Genomic DNA, 22,597 nt, shown 5'->3' on the forward strand with positions numbered 1-22,597 from the left:
CTCTGGGCACCCTGATGTACTAAACATGTAGGAATGGCCTGCAGTGTAGCATACAAGGCAGTAGCATTTGTATGTAAAGAGACGCAGTTAATTATGAGTTCTGGGCAAGGCACCAAATTCAGCCTATAGTTGCTAAGCTATTCTATGAAACCAAGGGAAGTGAAGAACATATATGCGTGTGTATGTATGTGTGTGTATTTTCCTTTTTCAAGTGTTCTGACTCCTGTCAGTGTCGCTATGTTTAGATCAAGGCATATTTTTAGACATACCACTTAATAAGATTTTTCCTGTATATTTGAATGCATGTACAAATGAAGTTTTCTGAAGTTTTTAGTTTGATAGAAATTACATTTTGTGAATAGTTTTTCCAATGAGTACTTTCATATTCTTGCAGCATAGCTATTTTCTTACAAGGATATGTGAATTCTGTGATAGATTTATCAGACTAGTTTGTTAATTTTGCTGAGTTCTTGCACTTTCTCTGTGGTGAGAGACACATCGCTTATTTTTTATCTTGTTTTTCATGAAAAGAGTTTTGTCTCTGCAGATTTACAAATATTTACATTTTAATGGTGAACATTTTTTTCTTAGGCTCGAATAGAACTTGGATTCATTGGCTCCTCGGACACAGAGGGAACAGCTTTGGAAATCGCTGATGAGGGTCAGAGTATGGAAGAGGCGCAAAGCTCGTCTTTGGCGATGTGGGAAACAGAAGTACAGCACATTGAGCTGGAGAAAGGGAGTATGGGACTTGGATTTAGCATATTGGACTACCAGGTAATTTCTCTACTCCTTTCTTTGAATAGAGGACAAAATATTTTGTGTTGTTTTGATCTCACAATATGATCTAAATGCATGTTTTAAGGGTATATGTTAATGGAAACCAAGGAATACAGTAAACCTAAATGGATATCACTGCTGGTAGGCATCCCACTAGGTATATTAGTTACTCCTCTTGCTGTATTAAGACTACAGGTTCCACTGATAACAGTAATACTCATCCAGAAAAACAGATAATCTGTAATATTAGGGTCTTCAGAAAGTTCATCTTGTAGTGCCCCAGGGCAAATTAATGATGTAGTCAGAATATTCAGGCACTTAGCCATGTATTTTGCTCCTGTATTGAGGTGCTTAAGGCAAGATCCAATAAAGGACTTAGGTGCTTAAAGAAGGACTTACTAAAATCCAGAACTGCAGTTCTGAAATCCCTTGCTTAGCTGCTGTCTGTTCAGGACATGCCTAAATGCTCGCACTCATTTTCTGTTTGACTTCAAAATTCCTGGGTATCTCAAGCTGTGATTCTTGGTGTGTCCTGATGAATAGGTCAGTGTCTGTCTCCTGGTCAGGATCCCAGAACAAATGTTCCTCCTGTTCCCAGTGTCACAGTGGATAATTTTTAATCTGACTTCAAGTAATTTCTCCCTGTGGTCAGCATAGGCTTTTGACCAGCTGTTTGATGCTGCTGCAGGACCTGGTCTCCTCGCAGGTCTCTGCTGGATCTTGTCTCTTAAGAGTATATGTATTTGCATCTGGAGGTTACTTCCAGGTGGAAATTATGCCCACAAGGCACTGCTTAGAATTAATCTATGCCTCAGTAATATTTTGCATTTGCGTGCTGATAAAGGTGAAGAGCAGTGTAGTTTAATAATCTGAAGGATAAAGGCATAGTCAAGTATCTGTTTTATGAAACAGTGATTATCTTTAATGTGTTACTTATGATTCTCTGCAGTGAGACACCATAGCTGAGCCTCAGTACTTGGAGTCCGTGTCAGCCCAAAGTAAAGCATATTTTTGCTTCAGCCTCTTTTGAAGCATTGACACAAATGGTGGTTGCCTGTGTGGTTAGTTACTGAATTTTGTTTATGGATGGGGATACTGAAGGATTGTGGGAAGTACCTTAAATTTTTTTTATATATTTTTTCAAATGTGATTTTGATTATAATCCTACAGTTTTAGTCCGCTTTCTGAAAATAACCTTTTTTTTTTGATGTTATAGTATTTGTGATTTGTCCTATGTTCTCTCCTTTGACATGTGGTTAAAACATTTCAGTTTGTCACTGAAGTTTCTGCTTTCATCTAAGACTGTGAACAATAAGTTTACAGTGAGATTTATCTTTATATTTTGCTGTTTCCAGTAAATTTTCAGTTAATTTTCAATAAACAGTGAATAAAGTTAAGGAAAATTGTCTTCATACGAATATATTCCACCTGTTTCATGCAATGACAGACTGCTAGGAAAGTCTATATAATTTCTTACCCCAGGGAAGGCTGTCACATACACTAGAGAGGTGATTTTTTTGAAATAATGTGTCATGCGGTGTCATCTGAAGTGACAGTGTAAATACTTGTTAAAATAGTGAGGAACACATCAGTGTTCAGGCTTAAGCACTGTCTCCATCAATGCTGGTCGTATTTCCACTTATGAAGTGTTTTATTGCTCCATGGCATTCTTCTTACCATATTAGCTGCTGTGAAGCGTAAAAGGTCTTCTTGGAGTCCTTCCATTCTTCCCTTAACACTTCTCTCTCACACTGGCATTCCGCAGTCTCCAGTTCCTGTGGTTTTGGGTGCTGCCTTGATGGCGTGCATCCTTTCAGATGTACATCTTGGCATGGAAACTTGTTGCAATTGCATGCCAGTTTGTAGACGATTGCTTCTCTCTTCCTTTTGTTATCAGTAAAGCTAATACGTTATTACATTTCTCCTTTTCTTCTGTGCATGCCCTCAAGTGAATTGCTGTGTGTTGGAAGTATTAACATGTAATGATATTCCTTGTGAATGTAATTCTATAAGAATCATGCAAATGTGTGCATCTGTGGTAATTGTTATAACAGTATCATATGTTCCTGTTACTAGTATTTGATGCTAGCTTTTTTATAAAAATCAGTGCATTGGAGGATGGGACTTCAAAGCAGTTTTATTTTTTAAAAGGAAACACCATTTTGTTTTGTCTTGTTGATTGGAGTGCAGTATTGGTATGTTCCTGTCTCCCATAAAGTGTTTAATTAGGCATGCACAAGGACTTGCCTCTTAAAAAGTGCTTTCTCAGATGAACAAGATCTGGTGCCATGAAGTATAAGAGAGTTGTTGAAAATAGGCCTTTTGTTCCACCAGAGTGTGTGTGTTAACTTTGCCCCAGTCTGCACTGCCCAACTGTATTCCCAGACCATTGAGTGTAAGGGAGGATGAAGTCTGCAACGCTGTCATTGTAGTAGGAAGTATTTGAATTTCTGGTGTGTAATTACTCATTATGGTATGAACAGCACTCTGCAATTTAGCATTGTTTTATGCTGGAGCTATATGATGGGACATCATCCAGAAAGGAGTAATAGTTTTCACATTAGAGAATTAAAAGTAGGTGGAAGTCTAAACATATGGGCAGTCTGCACAGGAGGGTATGTTCCTGCTGAGGGTTCATGTGGAGCAGAGCTCCAGCTTTTTTAATAACTCAGCTTTGATGGGTTGTTATTAAAAGCTTATGCATAAAAATTAGCCTTTCAAGACATGTAAGAGTAATTAAAATGAAATTTTTTCTTCCTTTTATTTAATTAGGATCCTGTTGATCCAGCAAACACTGTAATTGTGATTCGCTCATTAGTTCCTGGTGGTGTGGCTGAGCAAGATGGCAGACTTCTTCCTGGAGATCGGCTTATGTTTGTCAACGATATCAACTTGGAAAATGGCAGCCTGGAGGAAGCGGTACAAGCACTGAAAGGAGCCCCAACAGGAATAGTTAAAATAGGAGTTGCCAAACCACTGCCTGTAAGGATTTGGGAATTCCATGGGTACTTTTCATGTAATTTAAGCTGGTGCATGGTGATCTTAACTTCTACATACACTTTCTGTGCTTTGGGGTACAGCTGGGTGGTTCAAAACATCCAGAAACTGTCTTTAACAGATTCCTCTATCTCCTTGCACGTAGGAGTGGCTTGTGTAGTGTATGACTGGTGTAGTGATTGCGGGACCTAACACGCCTGTCTTGCAGCTGAGAAAACAGTGAAGCATCTTGCAACCAGCAGTATTTCAGGGCTGCAAATTGCCAGGCATAATTTTGTACACTTTACGAGATTCTCTGAATTTGTGAAATGGTGACGTAAAGTCAATTTTATGTGGTTTGCCTGGAAATTGCCTTTGCAAGGTATAGCACATACGCAGTCTTTGTATTTAGACTGCACACTTTACATTTAAGCAGTGGTGAATAGTCTTCAGTTCATATATCTCAACCTGGTTATTTTAATATAGCCATAAATATTTCAGGCTTGATTTTAGAAAGTAGTCTGTAACAATTAGAAGAACGAGGTTGAAAGAGACCTAGGGTAACCGAAATAGTGTATCAGTAAGGATGCTAGTGGACTAGTGTCCCTGGTGTGTTAAATTCAAATCAGTAGAATGTCATCCGTTCTTACATACGAAGAAGATACCTTTCGCTATATTTATAAGTCCAAGTGCAGTCTTTGGGGTTCATTTTTCTTTCCATGAAATAATAATCTTGTAATTTTTGTGAATGCAGATATCAAATTTTCCCTCTTAGTAGAAGTTTGTGGAGAGGGTGGAAGGGAATGGCTGATGTTTAAGTTTCACTAGAAACTTTGCTTTTCATAGTGAGAGGGTACATTTTTAACTTTCTTTGTTAAATTTGCTTTTTGTAGTGGAAGCTCTGTGTTACATATTAAAATGTATTGCAAATCAACATTTTCACACTTAAGAAGACGTCACTCGAAAAGAGAAAATGCATGGGGGTTTTGTTTCTGTTCCCAGCAGTTTGTAAACATATAGCATTTGCACTTCAATATTTCCCATATTATACTTGACAATTAATTAAACATTGTGAATAATCACTGGCTTCTTTGCAATACTGGCCGAATGCACCTAGTATCAAATTCTGTTGGAAAAAGCTGCTAGTTTATAGTCAGAATCGTGTTTTGTCCTCTTGAGGCTGTTCCACCCAGCAAATACTATCTCAAAACATATACAGTGGATGCAGTCTTCCTGTCCACTAACAAGATTACTCTGCAACTAGCAAGGTCGTAAAGGCCTGTGCTGTTTGGCTCTTTCCCTGGTGGCTGCTCTGATGGCAGTTTTAGTATATGTTTGATAAGAGCAGAAATTGAAATGAGTTTGGACTAAGCTGGGGGCTCTATGGTATAGCTGGATAGGCCTTTTTCATTACTTGGGGATGTAAAATGAGATGTGAAGCTGAATCGATTCAGGTAAATTTGAAAAAAAATAATTGTCCAGCACTATGACTGTGATTGAAATGAACTCTTTGCTGCATTTGCTTTAAACCCACATACATAATGCACTCTGCACACCCTGTGTCCTGGCCACTCATCCAACTCAGAGCTTCGTTCTTTCTGCAGCTTTCACCAGAGGAGGGCTATGTCTCTGCTAAGGAAGATTGCTTTTTCTACACTGCCCAGTCACTTGAGGAGGAGGGGCCAGCTGATGCAGCCCTCTTCCATGCTGAGCTGGCTCTGGTTAGTGGCCCAACTTAACAAAGATTTCTTAAGTCTTTGCATTTTGTAATGAAAGGGGTTGCTTTGTCAGTGTTCATACATATTTTTTAGTGTTTACTATCACCACATTACTCGTCCACTGTAGTTGGGATGGATCTCCACATGGTTGAAACTGGCATCTGGAGATTTTGACTGTTTGCATGAGCTGTGAATCTGACCTATGATACTTTAGTTGCTGGAAAAAAAAGGAATTATTTTGCTGAGATTTTCAAAAGTACATGGCTACCCACTTCTTGCATGCACTGAATATTGCTTCAAAAATCTCACCTTGTGTAGAAAAAGGTTCATATGCTTATTTTGTAAATAAATCTCTTTGCCTGTATACCATAATACATTACTTCTCCATCTTGAAACTTTCTTTTTGCACGTAAGTCAGCCTTGCAAGGAATGCTGTCGGTCTTCAAAAGCTGCCAACACTTTTTCCTGATACTATTCTTTAGGCTTCAGCATCAGTGATTATGAGATTTGCAAGGTCAAAAGGTGTTCACTTGTACAAACGAGGTGGCTTACCTGGGCATTCAGTGCCTTAAATAGCCCCAAAGTTACCAATAAGAACTCAGGTAAAAAAGGCAAAGGAAATAGGCCTCTACAAAAAAAAAAAAAAAAAACACAACCAAAACCCCAAAACCCAGAATATAAACACATCTTGAGTGTGTCTTCTCATGGTTATTTGTACTGATCTGGGACTGGTATTGAAATTGTTTGGCCCTCATCTTCTGGGGCCCTCATCTTCCTACATGAGTAGGAAAGCAGTTTCTACTAAACACCAGAACTTAATTCATTAGGAAGAAAAAACAACACAACAACCCAACAAAGAAAAACCTGAAATAGATCCTTCCAAGGCAAAAATCTCTGAATTACTGATTCCAGTATGTTTGCTACTTTTTTCACATTTGGGAATGACAAGCTGTTTTTAATAACTTGGTTTTAAACAAGAATGCCTGTTTTTTCTTTGGCAGTTTGTTACCTTGGTGCATTAGTTAGATAATAGTATTTGCCTTATTCTTTTAATTGAGAAGAAGCCAGGTTATGTATGGTAAATATCCTTTAATTAAAGCTGTGTTGAAAAGATTAGATTAAAACTTAAGTATTTTAAAATTTGTCTTCTATCTGTGATTCATATAAAACAATTAACATTGTGAAAGAACAATGAAAATATATGGCAGATCATAATACGGCATTGTCACTCTGACAACTAACTGATTAAATGTGCAAAATACAAAATTGAATGTGCAGTCACCCAGTTGAAGATGTGTTTGCAGAGTTGCACACATCTTCACTATCGCAAGAGATACTTGCAGAGTATCTCGTGAGATACGGTTTTTATTGATAAATCTCCTCTCAGATTCTACAGGTCTGTCCCCATTTTTCACAATGCCTTTTTACAGGGCATAGCTTCGGTAACACTAGTCTGCATTTTCGAGAAGATGGGCTGAGAGTAAGTTACACCAAAGGAGCAGTTTGAATTAGCTGTTAAGTCTTTAGGGTTGGGAAAATAAAAAAATGGATCGTATGTACCCCAAAAAGGAACCAATATGTTGAATCATTGCAGATTGTTGCTGTTGTGAGTACAACATAATGAATTCATAGTATTACTAACCGCAGATGCTGAAAAACAACAGTTAGGTCCTGTGCCTGCAGATAGGTGCACTTGGCTGCTTCATACAAGTTTATGGTATGGACATGGCTGTTAACTCACTGATCATTTTTATTAGCATACACTGCTTTCTTGAGCTGTGCCAGGGAAAATGAAATTATAATCAAAGTGTAGTATGTGAAGCACCATAAAGTAAGTGTTTTAGGACTTAATTTTTTTTCTAGTATTTGAAAGTATATGAGTCTTGAAAAAAATGGTCTTTCCTGTAAGGAAAAAAAAAAAAAAGGCAAAAAATACTGTTGAAGTCCATGTCTGGAACTCTTTTTAGAATTCTATTTCTCACGTAAGACAGCAGAATTGTCCATATTAATCTTGTTTTCAAATGTAAAATATTTTGGAAATCATAAAAGATCATGTAATAATTTTTTCTTATAAATATATTGAAAAGCAATGCAGTCTCCAGAAGATTATTTTTCATACCCTTTTGAAATCAACCGAACCTATCAAGTTGGGTGGAGGGAACATGCCTGACAGGTGGCACTAAGTGAAACTCATTATTTTTTCAGTGCTAATTCTTGTAAAAGAAAATTAAAAAGAAAAAAAAAAGCTTTAAAGAAATCAAAATATTGATGCCAGAGAACAGCAGAATTCTCCTGACACCTTGTACTTCTATTAACAGGCATAAGCCTGCCTCAGCCCTGCAGCTCATTCCAGTTGAGACTCTCACTTTACTTCAGATGTTCTTTGCAGCCTCTTAAGATGTAGTAACATGAATTGTAATTGAAGCAGAAATTTTTCCTCCTGTGCTCTGCAAATGTAACTTCAATGTAAAACCTGGAGGGGGAAAAAAAAAGTGTCAGTCAGAATGTAGCAGCTGAGGTGCATGTGTTCGGGGCTTATGTGGTGTGAAGGTAACAGATAGCCTGGCTGATTGAATTGCTTTTGTTGTTAGGTGGACTCCAGCGAGGCAGATCTAGCGGATGAGTCCACCTTTGAATCGCAGTATTCTCTAGAGGGTGACGTCTTCCAGGCTTCAATGATAGCTCTGCATGGCAGTACCAGTAGCGGTGAGCTGAACTTCAGCTTCTCTCTTCCATTGTCAACTCCCAAGGTAAAATGGAGGATGATTTTATCGATGATAAACTTTGATTATGAGTTTGAAAGGCTGTATTATTAGATATAAATGTTTTATGCCATCCTGATTCAAACTGCACTATTTGTTACAAGATTAAAGTGCAGTTTTGTTTAGGCTAGCGGTGGTGTCTTTCAGATGTGTGTATTGGAGAGGCAGCTAGAAGGATGAAAGCTTGGATTTTTGTTTCGTATAGCCAGATAAAGTATGGTGAGATGTTTGTAGTGTTAAAGCTGTGGTGAGTACTCTGCTACAAAAACTTAATTGCTGTTACTTCAGAGCACAGAAAAGAGTGGTAACACAAAATAACTGCATTATTTTACAATATTTTAGGTAGGAAAAGCAAGAGTAAGTTTTCATCCTAAGCTTTGCTTTTATACTTCATATTTAGTATGTTTGCTAATTCATTTACTGTGTTCTTGAATGAAATGTTCATAATGATACTCTAAGTCTGTATGTATCAAACCTCTAATTGCTAATAATTTCTATTTAAAGTCAATAAATGAAGATAAATTCTTAAAGAGTATTACAAAGATCAGTATCTTTTTTTTCTTGCTGGTCGCATACCCATAATGACTTGATTGTTTGTATCAGAGCTGTTGCTTTGTTTCTCTCCATGAGTTTTCATGCTTTTTTCTTGGCAATCTGTAGATTTATTTTGCCATTCGAGAGTCTTCCAAATCATTTCTCCTAGCAGTCATCATTGAAAGCAACATTGTAGGGATTTCTCCAGGTTTGCGGTCTGTGGTCTTGAATAGAGTAGCTGCTGCTTTTTATCCACACCTGAGCTCTAGTAACTCCCTTTATTCCTTCTGGAATATGTTCAGCCCTTACGAGGCACTGGTTGGAAAGCTAAATTCATCTTCTAATGGTTTCTCCTAATCCACAAAAGAGCACGTCTCTGCCGTGCCAGTGGGACAGATTGCATTGTTTCACCCTGTAATTGTTACATAAATGGATTATGCATTTGGCATGCTGAGAAGCATTTTATGAGATAGAGGCTGGATTTACATTATATACCATGTTGAGGCTGTAGAAAGTCTTAAGTTATTTTCAGCATTGACTTAAAGACGGCTTCAGTTTACATGCTTTTTAAAGATTATGGTCCTTACTCTTCAGTATTCATCTCTGTGCACCAGTATGAAGTGAGTATTAAGTTCTCATCAAGTAATGTTTTTTACTCTGCAATTATGAGTGACTTCACAAAGTAAACATAGCGAGAAAATCTGTTCATGTAAGAAGACTTCTGAAGCAAGTGAAATGCGGTAAAAATGAAAAAAATGCTATTTGATGCTATTAGGAATGCAGAGCTATTTCAGCTATTTCTGACTGCAGGGAAGTTGAGGGGTTCTGGATGTCTTTGGTGTCACTTTTAAAATAGGTGATGAAAAAAATAATACTTAAAGTAATGCAAATACTTTAATGAGGCCACATGTTGCTGTAGCTCCAAATTCCTGAAATTGTGTTTGTATTCAAAAATTACATCATTGTCTTTAAGTGAAACAAAAATAAAAATGGGCATATGCTGCAACTACACTATGTATATATGGCATATGGAACACAAGTTGAGCACGATCTGGGTCTTGTTTTCGCTGATTTGGAAATGAATACAAAACAGACTTAAAAGTAGGTGTCTCAGCTGTCTTTGAAACCTTATGAAATAATTTAAATAGATTATAGTCCTAATGTTCTGTTCTGCAAAACATAGGAAATTATTTCATTGATTACATCATGCAGATTAGTTGTATTTAGGCTTTGCTCAATTATCTTCTCAGATGCTACTTAAACCACTTATTTACAGGGGAACCTTTTTTGATGATTGTCTGGGGACAGAGCAAGCATGTATGCACTTCATGAAATATGAAAAAAACCTAATTCTAAGGCCCTTCACACAAAATATCCCAAAATCACAGGATTTAGCCCATTTTTTGGAAAAGGAATAGAAAAATTTATAGGACCAGTGGATAACAACTGAGACATATGGAGGTAGACCTTCTTGTGGCTTCATTTACTACATTTCAGAGAATAATCCTTAATACTGATACAGAGCCTCTAAGTCCTTCATATATCTTTCTAATACCTAATGGCCTTCATGTTTTTAAAATTACTCATTTTGTAAGCTCAGCTAGAGAATATTTGAAGATTTAATTTTTTTTCAGAAGGTTGTGATTATTGGAATCCCTTAAAAAATTGGAAATGCAGGACCTTGGAATCTTGAAAGTCAAAACAAATTTTGTGTAGAGAACTTAATCCTCACACTGCAGCCATATCAATATATTTGCAATAAGTACCAACTGCTAAGTTTCTGTAACTACATCATTGTATTTCATTGTTGTCACACTTCAAAACCTCCATGTTCATTTTTTGCTGAGATTTCACCAAGATTTTACTTTTCCTTCTTTGTGTGGAAGGGATATCTAAATCTGTTTCTACTCAGTTAAATGGATAATTAGATTGCATACTTATTGTCGGAGCTGCTTGAAATTGCTCTTTGGTTGCTAAGTGTTTTGAAAGTAAAGACCTTGGTCTTGCAAAGTTCTTCTACCTGAGAAAGACAATTGGATGCTTTAATTTTAATAGCTTGCGGAGTTACGTCTAGTTTGAGAATGTATGAGTGGATGTTACTTTGCTGAAGTTAGTGGAGAGTTATTGATGAGTATTAAATTAGAATTTGGCCTTCAGCAATAACTTATTTTCATTGACTTCTGGTATTTTAAAACAGAAGAAATTGTCTGAGGAATCAAGTACATTTTGTAGTAAAATACCTGTTGGAATCTACTGAAGACACATAAGTTAAATATGTTTAAATTCTGTGAGATTAGTTTCTGTTTAAGATTTTAGCATGAAATGCACTTTTTATTTATACTGTAGAAGAATGTTGATTGTTCATTGTCTCCTGTTTTTAACAGTCTGTTGGAGAGGAACATTCAAATGCTGCAGCTGATTTCTGTGTATCTGACAAGAATTTGTACAACATGGATCTGAATCAGAGAGTGGGAGAGACGAAGTCCGTAGTGGACAATACCCTTGAAACTGCAACTGGTTTTACTAAAAAGGATCTTCTGCCTCTAGATGTTTCGGATATCAACCAAACTGAAAGTGAAAACACAGCAACATGGACTGGACCTCAGACAGCAGCAGAAATAGCACTGACTACAAACCTTGCTACTACAGCGCAGCTTGATCCCACGGGAAATGTAAAGATTTTTTTATTTTTTTCTAAATAATAAATAGCAAAAACCTACAGAAAGGCCATATTACACCATAAAATCTCCCACAGAAATTGACGCTGGCCAACAGCCATGTATGGTGGTGTGATTATAAATGTCTACCCTATGTGGTAACTCATATCAAAACCTATGGATATAGACCTATCCAAAACATGAGATAATTTGTGGCATAAAGATAGTCATCTCCCAGTGTCTGGCTATATGAGGGTATATAAAATTCTGCTCATATGTCACAGCAGTAGGTACTGCTGGACCACAATGGACCACAGTTGGATGGGCCAGGGAGCTTTTCTTAACTCCTGTTAACCTCCACAGAGGCATGTGTGCAAGGAGGACATGAACAGCTGGAAAGCAGGCCTAGGAAGCTGAGGGGCAGTGGTGTGATGGTCCTGCATCCTGGTGTTCACGCAAGCCTGGGCAGTCCAGCACACAAATTGGCTTGTGATGCCACAATGTGCAAATATAATATTCCGTTATATGACAGTTACTGTGACATGTGTTTCTTTTTTCCTTCCATGCAGGGATTTATTAAGAAATTCTTAAAAGAGCTGTAATTTCTTACAAGATTTGTTACTTTAGCACTGGCATATTTTCAGACGTGTGGTGAACGAGTCTGAGCGCCCTTGAATTCACCCCACTAATTTTAAGAGTGTAACTGATGTCCCTAAATTAAAAGCATGTATTTTGTGGTAGATTTGCTTTATTACCTGAATGAGAAGAGAAATTTCATGTGTGTCGGTTTGATCTTTAATGGACCAACTTTTCAAATGTCTGTATAAGGAATCTGTATTAATGATGCACCTAGCTTTCTGTATAAGGTAAAAGGAGTTGAGGTCAGTATGTCCAATTGTATTTTTATCTCTGTATTCTGAACTGATGTTATTTTCCCTTGTGTTAGGATCAGGTGCTTTTAATGGAAAAGAGATGCCCAGTATCTTTGGAGGGAAGTACCACAACCCCAAATTCGGTCAAAAACATGTATGAGAAGACTATCACTATTGCAAAAGGCAATTCAAGTCTAGGTAAGGTAGCTAACATTTTCTGTAGCCTGTTCAGGAACATGGCTTTCTGGTTTTCGCTTGTGTTTCCTGTTTTATTAGTAAAGACAAAACATTTCCCTTTCAGTGGGGAAGGCATAACAGGATATTCATTCTTTGCTGCTCTTGCCCCGTTTGGCTATATGTCAGGCGATCCATTTGCTGTCCCCATGAACACAACAGTACAGTGACGAGTCTCACTGAGAATTTTTTTTTCCCCCATAAAGGAGTTTAGTCTTTCCTAAGTGTTAACAGAACCATTCTAATACACTGTTTTTTAATGTCTATACATTTATATAATATAGTGGAAAAATGAGATAGAGCCAAGGAATGCAGTAGAAAACCACTTTGGTCAAAGAGTTGCAGACTGGACTTTCAAATGTATGTAAGCACAAAATGATCTTGCTTTCTGAGGACGGACAAAAGGGTCTAAACAAGCTGTTCACTTCCTTGCTACATATTTGTACTTGTATCTTAAGTGCCTCAGTATGTCTGAAAATCAGATCATTGATAAATTTATTAGGTGGTATTTTTAGCTCAATGATGTTATCATTTTGCAGAGAATTTCAGAGTTTTAAGTATCCTCAATCTGCAACTTCTTGAGCATACTGACCAGAGGCACATTTTGGACTGAACAGGCATGACAGATCGAAACATTATTTGTTGCCCTCTCCTGGTATCTGGTGCAGCCCTGGGCAGTGTGAGGGCTAGCATGGGGTTATCATCCTCCCCAGCCAGTTCCCAGAGCCAGCGTGAGGGAGGCTTTGTTGTGGGAGGCTGTGGTGCTCCCGTACGTGGGCAATGTGAGGCAGTGGTGCTCCTGTACGTGGCCGGTGTGTTTTCATTTGCTTTGGTTTAGGTTCCTGTTGCTGTTTCTCCCAGCTTCACATCCTTGAAGACTCTCTGGGTTTGGTAGGGCAGGAGTTCGTGTGGGTGCTGGCTGTTTGCATTGACTCCACAAATGCTTTAAGATGGGTTGTCCACAGAAAGCACTGTGAGAGCAGCCCATGCGCCCCTTGTTGATAAACAGCCACCACTCAGGACTCCTTGCTCTGCAGAGGTGGGTGAGGTGCTGTGATGCTGTAATTCAGTGGGCGCATCTGCCTGGAATAAACAGCCCTCTGTGTCTGGATGCTCTGTCTGCCCATACCACGTTCTCCTTTGTGATACAGCCAGACACAAAACTGGATCAGGAAGTGATCTCCAAAACGTAAAGCTGGAGGCAAGACTGATGGCGGGTGTCAGTTTTGACTCTCATTGGTATGAGGTCCTTGTGTAACTACTGCCGTTACTGGCCTTATTGCCAGGCTGTATAAAGTGCAGGTCACAGTGCAGTTCCAGCCATTTGGATTTTGTTAAAGTTCTGTTTGCAATAACCTCTTAGCTCAATGGAGCAGTGTTTTTCAGTATGTCAACGAGTATTTTAAGGGCAGTGAACGTACAAAGCAAATTTCATGTCAAGAGTAACACAGCATAAAAATACAAATTTGGGGCAGGGTGCACATTGGCAAACATTACGTGCATGAAAAGTAAGACTCGCCTCTCATGTATGCAGAGTATGAGTGTGAATAACGCTTTCTCCTGGCTTTTGACTGTAGTCTTTTTCTTCTAGTCTGTGCGTGCTCTGGCCTGCGAAGCTGCCTGGGCACAGTGACCAATTTACACACATGGCTGCACTGCTTTTAACTTTCATTTTTATAAAAGGAGCTAAATCAAGAGCTGTGAATGTTCTCGAAAGCTGCAGCTGCATCAATTACTTCAGTTGAAAACTGGCACATCTTTTTTTCTTTTAAGTGGTGTCACCCATAGCTTGCAACAGCTCTTCAAACCCAGCCGCAGCTAGAGTTCTAACCTTTTGATTGTGATTTTTAAAAGGTAAGAGGACGGAGCACCCACATGCAGGATGAGCTGAAATGCCATTGTCCTATGTGACACATTTGGCAACTTGAGAGTGGAATTTGCATTTTTAATCTGAAACTGTAGCTGTCCAAAGTGTGACATCAGCCTTTCAGATCTGTTGTAATGAGGGTGTCAGCATAGAAGCCGGGAGTGATGTTTTTCTAAAGTGCTATTACACTACCCTCAGTAACACTGTTGTTTGTTGCTGGCTTAACCAAGCAGCAAAGTTAGGTTCAGAATTTCAATCCACATTTCAGCTGTTTCCTTGGCAGTTTGCTTTTCTGTGCACGCTGCCTCTATTCTGGTGGAGACTGTTATCTTGCTGAGTTGTGTTTACATTCAGATCTGACTGAGTAACCAGTGTGAGCATATCTGTCAAGAGATGGTTGTTGGAAGGAGTGCGTGAGTGTAAACGCTGGGGCATCCACGCCAGGACGGCATCTGTAAATGCCATCTGTGATGTGCTCAACATTGTAACAATTACTAATCTGAGGGCTAGGGGACAGGCAGTTTACCTCTACTTTTTCTAATAGCAAGGCAGTAAATCAGTGGCATTGTGTGTCCCTATCGCAAGTCTGATACTCCCATGTTTAAATTATGCCTGACTACAGCCGACATCGTTACTTGGCAAATCATAAATATAGATCGCCAGTCAATGGTAACATCATATTCTTTCTCCTGTTTAATATAAAGTGCCATCATAAAGATGGGTTTTGCAGTTTTTCCAAAAGATAAACTTTGAATTCCGCATATCAAAGTAGAGAGGTACATGTATTTCTGTGTCTAAGAGGCTTATTGGGCTATTCCTTGCTAGTCAGGTCCACCTTCTCATACTAGGACAGCTATGTTGATCTCACTACAAATGGGCGTGAGGACCTAACGCCATTAAGAAGTTTTTATTTTCTGGAAGGAGCCTTAAAAAGCACAAATGAATATTCAGATTAGTGTTGTCCTTAGTATTTATTTTTTTTTCCCTGAGAGAGATATAAAGGCAGATGTTTGTATGGTTGGCTGAGTCTGGGTAGCTTGGGGCTTATATGTATATGTATAATTATGCCTTCTAAACTCTGTTCAGCCCATCTGTCTGCCAAGGTTTAAGGTCACTGAAAAAAGTGTTCCATCTCTGTCTTCTGTAGCCATGTTTGTATATAAATGGTTAGTATTTTTTCATAGTCAGTATCCTTGATGGTTTTGCTTTGGGTAGGTATCGTCTTCCTTCCATTGACAGCCTGGACAATAGTGTAAGGGCTTGCAGACACACAACTGTGCTCCCTGATGTGCTTGCTAGCCTGATGTTTACGTGAAAAAACAGGAGAACACATAGTGTGGTAGTCACTGCCTCCTCCAATTACACTCTAAGGCGCTCTTACTCCAGTGGCTCCCTCTTTTTAGTAAAGCAAAGCTTCCATGTTGATGCAAAAAAAGAATAAAAAGATATTGGCAGTATTAAGATACTGGAAGTCCATTGGGTGGATTTCCAGGGTGTTGGCCCTTCAGCTAACTTCCCTTCAGGCCCTTTCCATTGCTTTAGTGAAGAATGGTTTTTCCTGGAACTGTGAGTAGAATTGATTTCATGAGCACCAACTGCCCTGAAAATAACAGTGACAATTCATGCATGTGAGAACAGTCACAAAGACACGTGAAGCCCAGCACTACAAGTAAGTCCCTTTGGGCTCCCCATGGGGGAGGAGGGGGAAGAGAATCTCCGTCTGATTTCCTATTAGTGAAAAGAAAGTGGAGTTAAATGGTGCGTATTAAGAAGTAGTGTCCTACTGTGCTACAGCAGGTGGTGTAACTCAGGTAGTGGAGTGTATCCATCAGTAGCGCGTGGTCTCTCACACAAGTCAGGATGCTCTTCTGGGCCTAAGTGATGGCCCACCTAGGAGAGCAGGAGGGCAGCTACTGTGTCAATGAAATCTAATTCAGGCTTTCTGTTGAAAATAAGGGTGTGGTTGCACTGACTTTATGCACCTAATTAACTGTTTAATCATTTCAGCTCTGTTCCAAAGAGAACCATCATAAGCTAAACTGAAATGTGGTGTGTAAACTCAGTGAACCATCCAGAAGAGTGGTAAATTTGGCTGTTTTAGAAGCAATTTCATATATTTTTCGTATATTTTCTGCTCAAATTTTCGACTTAGTTTTTTTCATATTGAGCCTGATATGTGAAATGACACAAGGTAAAGTAAGATACTGTGATTGTGATTTGTAACTGCTATCTCCTGTTGGAAAGAAGGAAATGCAAGGGAGAATAAGAGCAATGTTTACGTTCCCTGCTCCAGGTTACATTTCTTTTTCTTGGCACTCAGAGCTGGGGCTCAAAGATGTTATTAACTGTTTTATGTTTTTCACTATAGGGATGACGGTAAGTTCCAATAAAGATGGCTCAGGAATGATAGTCCGCAGCGTCATTCATGGAGGTTCAATAAGTCGTGATGGACGGATTGGTGTGGGGGACTGCATCCTGTCCATTAATGAAGAGTCAACCACTAACTTAACCAATGCACAAGCCCGGGCTATGCTAAGGAGGCATTCACTCATTGGACCAGATATAAAGTAGGTAAAGCTAGATGGTGTATTGTAGTAGGAAGATGCTAATAATCAAAATCTGGTTATTTATGCAAGTAATCTAAATGAAAATTTTGTTTGTTTTTTACAACATGAGTTTACCTTTTAAGTTACAGCTTCAGATGGATAATTCACCTTCAGATTACAGCTTCATGGGTTTGAAATAAAATCACTTGTGTGAGAGGCTTTGGATGTTCTTAGAAAAGTTATTACTGTCATTAGTAATCATCGTCATTACTGCCCTGGTTTTACTGAAGGAATGGGATTAGTCAGAGTAAAGAAAGTAAGGATTTCCTCAAGACGTTTGTGTTCCTCAAAGGTGGAGGGTCCTGGCCGTTGCACAAGTGATTTCATGTGATGGGGATCTTTGTAATAGATTTTGGTTTTGACTGCCGGACAGAAAGTATGACACATGATGTTAATGCACAAAAGTACTACTTAAAACATTTTCAGTACCTCTGTGACAAACGTCAGAAACAGTCTGGTGAAGTCACTTCCAATTTTTTATTAGTACATATGAAGGAGCTGTTGCTCTGGTGCATAATTATGTGCTCTTGGGAGTAAGACTTTAAACTTGCAGTAATTAATACAAGTTTTGAAGAATCCATGGGCTTGATGAGAAATTTTCTTCCTCTCAAGGAAGAAAATTTTCTTCCTCTCAATTTACAAATTTTAACTTTCCCTTAAAGTACAATTCTGTATAACTGTTGTTGTGGAGTTAACTTTGCCCACATGCACCGTCTAGAAATTAAGTTGTTCCTAAGCTTGTGGACAGCTTTGGACACACCAATGCTGGGTTTACAGTGACAAAAATCTAGTAGCTTTTTTTTCTCAAACCCATGGTAACATGGATTGGGTCAGATCTGCAAACGTGATTAATGGAGCTGTTGCTAATAGAAGCCTTTATTTATTTAAGAGGCTGCTGGCCTTGAGAGGGATCCCAGTGTGGTTGCAGGTAACTGTGTGGTTTCTGCCAGTTCAAAATGGACTGCAGGGCATTCCGTTCTTCCCCAGAAGTGTTCTAGCTTTGAAGAGACCTGGCATTTTGGGAACAGATAGGCAAAGTATCTTCACAGTGGGTGGTAGATTTCATTGTATGCTCCTTAGGTGTCATGCATTTCGGATTATGATTTAATGCAAACTTGTTTAAATAGTGGGATGTGCTCATATAATGAATTGCATTATTGTCAATGCTGTCATGAATATGAGCGAGTCAGCATTGATGAAATGTGACATTGATTATTATAGTAGGCTTTCAAACTGTATTATAATTCCCACTACCATGACTGAGATCAGTTAGTATGTGTGCATGCATGTGTGTGTACGTCTGCTTAGATACACAAATGCTACAGCAGCATTCTTTTGTGAGGAGTCTTTATTAGTGCCATAGTTACATGATCAAACACAGACGTGTTCATTATTTGTGCTTATCCTTTTGTAGCTGCTGCATTTTACACTATGTGACTAAAAGTTTTGTTTTGTAGTTTTAGTCTTCTGCAGATACATTAGAAATACCAAAATCTTGTCTTAGACGTGAATATTCAGATTTTCCAGAGAAAAGTACATCCCCTTTCTGAAAGATTCCACAGAAAAGGGGCAGTTGCTATTCATATTCTTACTTTAGATTTTTGTCTTTCATTTTCTATTTATGTTCTTCGGTGCACTCCCATGATAAGGGTTTAAAGTGAATCTGGTGTCTGCACTTCAAAGAACTTAAGATCAAATCTTTTGGTAGCTTCTAAAGAAGACTTGCAAGAATAAGGACAATATTTTTGGGCCTACGTAGTTTTGATACAAAATTATTCAGCATAATTAAACTTTTCTATTAATTTGTCCTTTCAGGAGCAGTACAGGATACCAGAAAAATACTATCATACAATACAAACATGTGGGTAATGTCCCAACTCAGAAATCTGGAGATAAGGAACATTATCTCATGATAGTTTTTCCTGTTGCTGAGAGGGATACACAGCTGTATAGATGTCATTTCAGGTCTAATGCGGTGCACCACTGTGCAGGATTTGCAATTTAAGGGCCAGCATTTCAAATAAGCAAGTTGAATCTCTTTGGTGTTGTCCTCAGGAAACAAGGGTGCACAAGCACTCAGGTGTGGCCATCTTGATGTCATTCCTATTAATCCATACAGGGCTGCAGTGCTGGCACCTTAACTTTTAGACTGAGCTTTTTTTTGAGTAGCAGGGTGCCCCCAAAAGGTGATTAGGCAGAAGTATTTCATTTCAAAGCTGTATTTCAGTGGCAAACAACATGATTTGCTGAGAAAACATAAAGCTGTTTGTACTTGCCACATAAAGGCTTTGTTTTATTTTATTAAAGGAAATTTGATTTTGAATATTTGAAGAAGCAGCAATCTGAGTTTCAGACTTAGGTATTTAATTTTTTTTATTCTTTGTGTGTGGGAAAACCAGGTGTGTGGCCTTACCAGAATGCATTCTGTTTCACTTCTCACTCCACCTTGCCAGGAGCTCTTGTATTTCTGTAATAATAGCCAGGGTTTTGTGCTCAGCAGCAGCTGCTTGTAACATCTGTCAGATAATTACAGAGCTGAATCAGAATTCACCTGCCTAAAGTGTGGGGATGAATTACTGATCAAGAAATAAAAGACAGATTGCAGTTCCATTTTCGATGCTTGTTAATAATCACTGCTGTAGACAATAATAAAGAACAGATGCTTTCTGGGGGAGGTGTAGATGAAGTGGAGGTGGAAGGGGGAAAAAAAAAAGAAGAAAGAAAAAAAAGAAAAAGCTCACACTTTTAACTACATAAGTATGCCTCTCACATTCAGCGTGAGACATTGACATTTGTTAACATCATTGTAAAAAGATGCTGCATCGTATGCTTCACATTCTAGATCTTCTCCAGCACCTGCTGATGATCAGGCCCTCTGTTATGTGTGAGTATTGGCAATTCAGAAACTCATTATGACTCTGTGTTGCGACTTGTCTGTAAAATCATTCCATGCTTTTATGACATCCATAGTAATGTCAGGGATATATCCAGATATAGGTACATACTCTTTGTGTGTGTGTGTGCATGCATGTGTGGCTGCACACGTGGATGTGTATATATCGAATTTTAAAAAAGGTATGACTCTGTGTGTACATGTACGTGTATGTGTATATATATAGATATGGCTTTAAACTTGAAGATTGGAGCATACTTCCTCAGACTGGAATGAAAACGCCTGTATTCTAAAAAATTATTGCTAATATTTTTAAATTTCATCTGTGACAGCCACCGCAGACGTGCTCAGAGAACATACGTATGCTGTGTGTGTGTGTACAGGGTTCACAGCTAGAACTGGCATGAGTACGATGTACTGATATCTGGATTAATCTCAGTGTCATATTTTCTGTGGCAATTACATTTTACTTCCTTCATGTATAAAAAGGTTCAAGTTAGACCTTAAATGTCAATGACAGTAATTTGTCCTGAACATTTTCCATACTTTGTTATTTGGTTTGTTGGTGTTTCAAGGTTTTGTGTGGCTGTTCAGTCAAGCATGTGATAAATGTTCCTCTGTACTGCATGCAGTGTTGTGTTTACAAGATATTTTCCTATGTACACCCTTTGGTGTTTCCATTGTCACTGCTTTCATTACTAGTGCATATCTCTGGGGAAAAGAGGGTGGTTGTAGCTCTCAAGAAAGGAAACCATAACACTTTCTCCTTCAAGCCGTACAGCTGTGAAAGAAAGGAAGTGATTAAACCCTGCATATACTTTCCCTTGAAATTGTTGAACTTTAACTTCTCTTGCAGATATGAATTACAACACAATAGTAGAGCAGTCATTTACTTTCCTGTTTTCTGTGTCTTAATCCCTATTTCCTGGCACTTGTTTCTCTTTCCGTCTTCCCTGTGACCATATTAAGGCAATTATCAGTCCCTTTTGCAGATGAACCGTTCAGGTGCCTGGGTGGACTTTTCTTTCCACTTTACAGCAAAAAGTCAACAGAGTTGACCAGGCATGTCCAATACCCTTCTTGTTCTGGGCCAGTCACATGCTGAGCTGTTCAGGATGATGTTAGATATCTTCAGACCTCACTGTGACCTCCAAGAAGTGAGCTACAGTAGTGATCCAGCAAGTGATGGATTTGATAACTGTGGGGTGTCTGCCCATGAAGTACTAAATAGGGAAAAAACTCTTGGCAGGTATAAATCCAAGGTCTTTAGTACAATCTGACCTTGCTGTGTGTCACAGAAGGCAGGAGAAGGACAGACCACCATTTAGCAAAGATGGCTTTCTGGTATACATGTTTCCTAAAACTAATTTTCAGCAGAGCTAGTTTTTTTGTATAACTTTTCATTTCAATAACAACATGCAAACGAGAGAGGGGAGGAGGACAGTCACATCGGTAACACAGCTTAGCTAATAAGAGCAGCTAGGGAACCCTTTGCAGTTAACTGAACTTTGGAAATCATGAACAAGAAACAAAGCTGAACTCCTACACAGAACATACCTTTTCATGCATTTGATCCATACAGTTTAGTTTTCTTTTCTATGCTATTTTTTTGCAAAATGCAAGTAAGTGTTCTATTTAGTGTTATATTTATGAAGTAGCTGAAGCACTATTGAAATTTAGTTGCAGATAAGAATGAACAGTTAAAAACATACTGAACATTCCTTTAAGTACTTAAAATCAGGCAATTAGAACTGTAGTTAAGCACTAGAATAGAAATAATGTCATTTTCCAAAGAGCTAAAATGTAACAGCTCCCAGTGATGCTATCTAAATTTGACTCCATCTGTGGAAATCAATTAGGTGATTCAGTTGCTTAATTTTAGATGCATATTTCAAAATGGGGGAGTGAACCTCTTTTATTCTCAGAAAGGGAAGCTTATCCACCTAAGAAATCTTTTGGGAGATGTTTATAAGTAGCATATAAGGCTGTTTGAGAGCATCCGTTGAGCCATACCTTTTGAATGTCCCAGCATGATGTCAGTTATTCATTCGTATAATGAAAAACAACAGGATATCCAAGAAGTTGGAGTGCATATGGTTTACCTCCTGCTTAGCTGATCTCTGATGCTGATGTTGTACAGAAGTATGAGGTAAAGACTACTACTACCAGTCTTTATCCAGGCTGAGTCTGGGCATATCTGTTTCCTTTTTAGGAGCCTGCCATTCTCCTTTCCATACTTTGAACAATAGCTTCCAGCTGCAGTTTAGCATACAGGAGATTGTCCAAGCCTTCTAGCCAGCAGAAGGGTTGCTTGCAATTCTGGTTTCTTTAATGCAGCTGTTTTTCAAGGGAAAATACATTATTTCCAACTTATTTTTATAAGGTGAAAATTGATGAATTTGATTGGGATGAAACAGATGTATGTAACTGGATAAATAATACTTTTTCTTTCATTGAAATGCAGCTTGCACATCTTGTAGCTTTTGCAGAGGCAGGGTATTCTTATGGACTTACTGGGTGGTGCTTCTGCAGCAGCATTTGCCCTGTCAGAGATTTGTGACCATAATACTAGCACTTTGCTGTAGTTCAATGCATTTGGAGTTGGAGATGGCTGAGAAGTAGTAGTGATTTTTTTCAAAAACTCTTTTCCCTCTTGCTTCTCTCCCTTTCACTGCAAGGCCTTCACAGAATAACTGCT

The 22,597-nt window shown here is 38.5% G+C and overlaps 1 protein-coding gene across 29 annotated transcripts in view; it reads left to right on the forward strand.

The window, feature by feature from the left end:
- MPDZ (multiple PDZ domain crumbs cell polarity complex component) overlaps positions 1–22,597 on the forward strand; it is a 98,648-nt gene that overhangs the window by 37,833 nt on the left and 38,218 nt on the right. For 16 of the 29 annotated variants that reach the window (XM_063321459.1, XM_063321458.1, XM_063321473.1 and 13 more), the window contains exons 16-23: positions 592–777; positions 3,553–3,762; positions 5,361–5,477; positions 8,066–8,224; positions 11,155–11,442; positions 12,374–12,497; positions 16,769–16,967; positions 19,849–19,890. In XM_063321459.1, the coding sequence (XP_063177529.1) occupies positions 592–777; positions 3,553–3,762; positions 5,361–5,477; positions 8,066–8,224; positions 11,155–11,442; positions 12,374–12,497; positions 16,769–16,967; positions 19,849–19,890 (1,325 nt within the window). The remainder of the gene's footprint in view (positions 1–591; positions 778–3,552; positions 3,763–5,360; positions 5,478–8,065; positions 8,225–11,154; positions 11,443–12,373; positions 12,498–16,768; positions 16,968–19,848; positions 19,891–22,597) is intronic. The other 13 variants (XM_063321464.1, XM_063321466.1, XM_063321474.1 and 10 more) reach the window with 3 other exon arrangements.

Source organism: Chroicocephalus ridibundus, chromosome Z (assembly GCF_963924245.1).
Source record: "Chroicocephalus ridibundus chromosome Z, bChrRid1.1, whole genome shotgun sequence".
NCBI classification, from domain to species: Eukaryota; Metazoa; Chordata; class Aves; order Charadriiformes; family Laridae; genus Chroicocephalus; species Chroicocephalus ridibundus.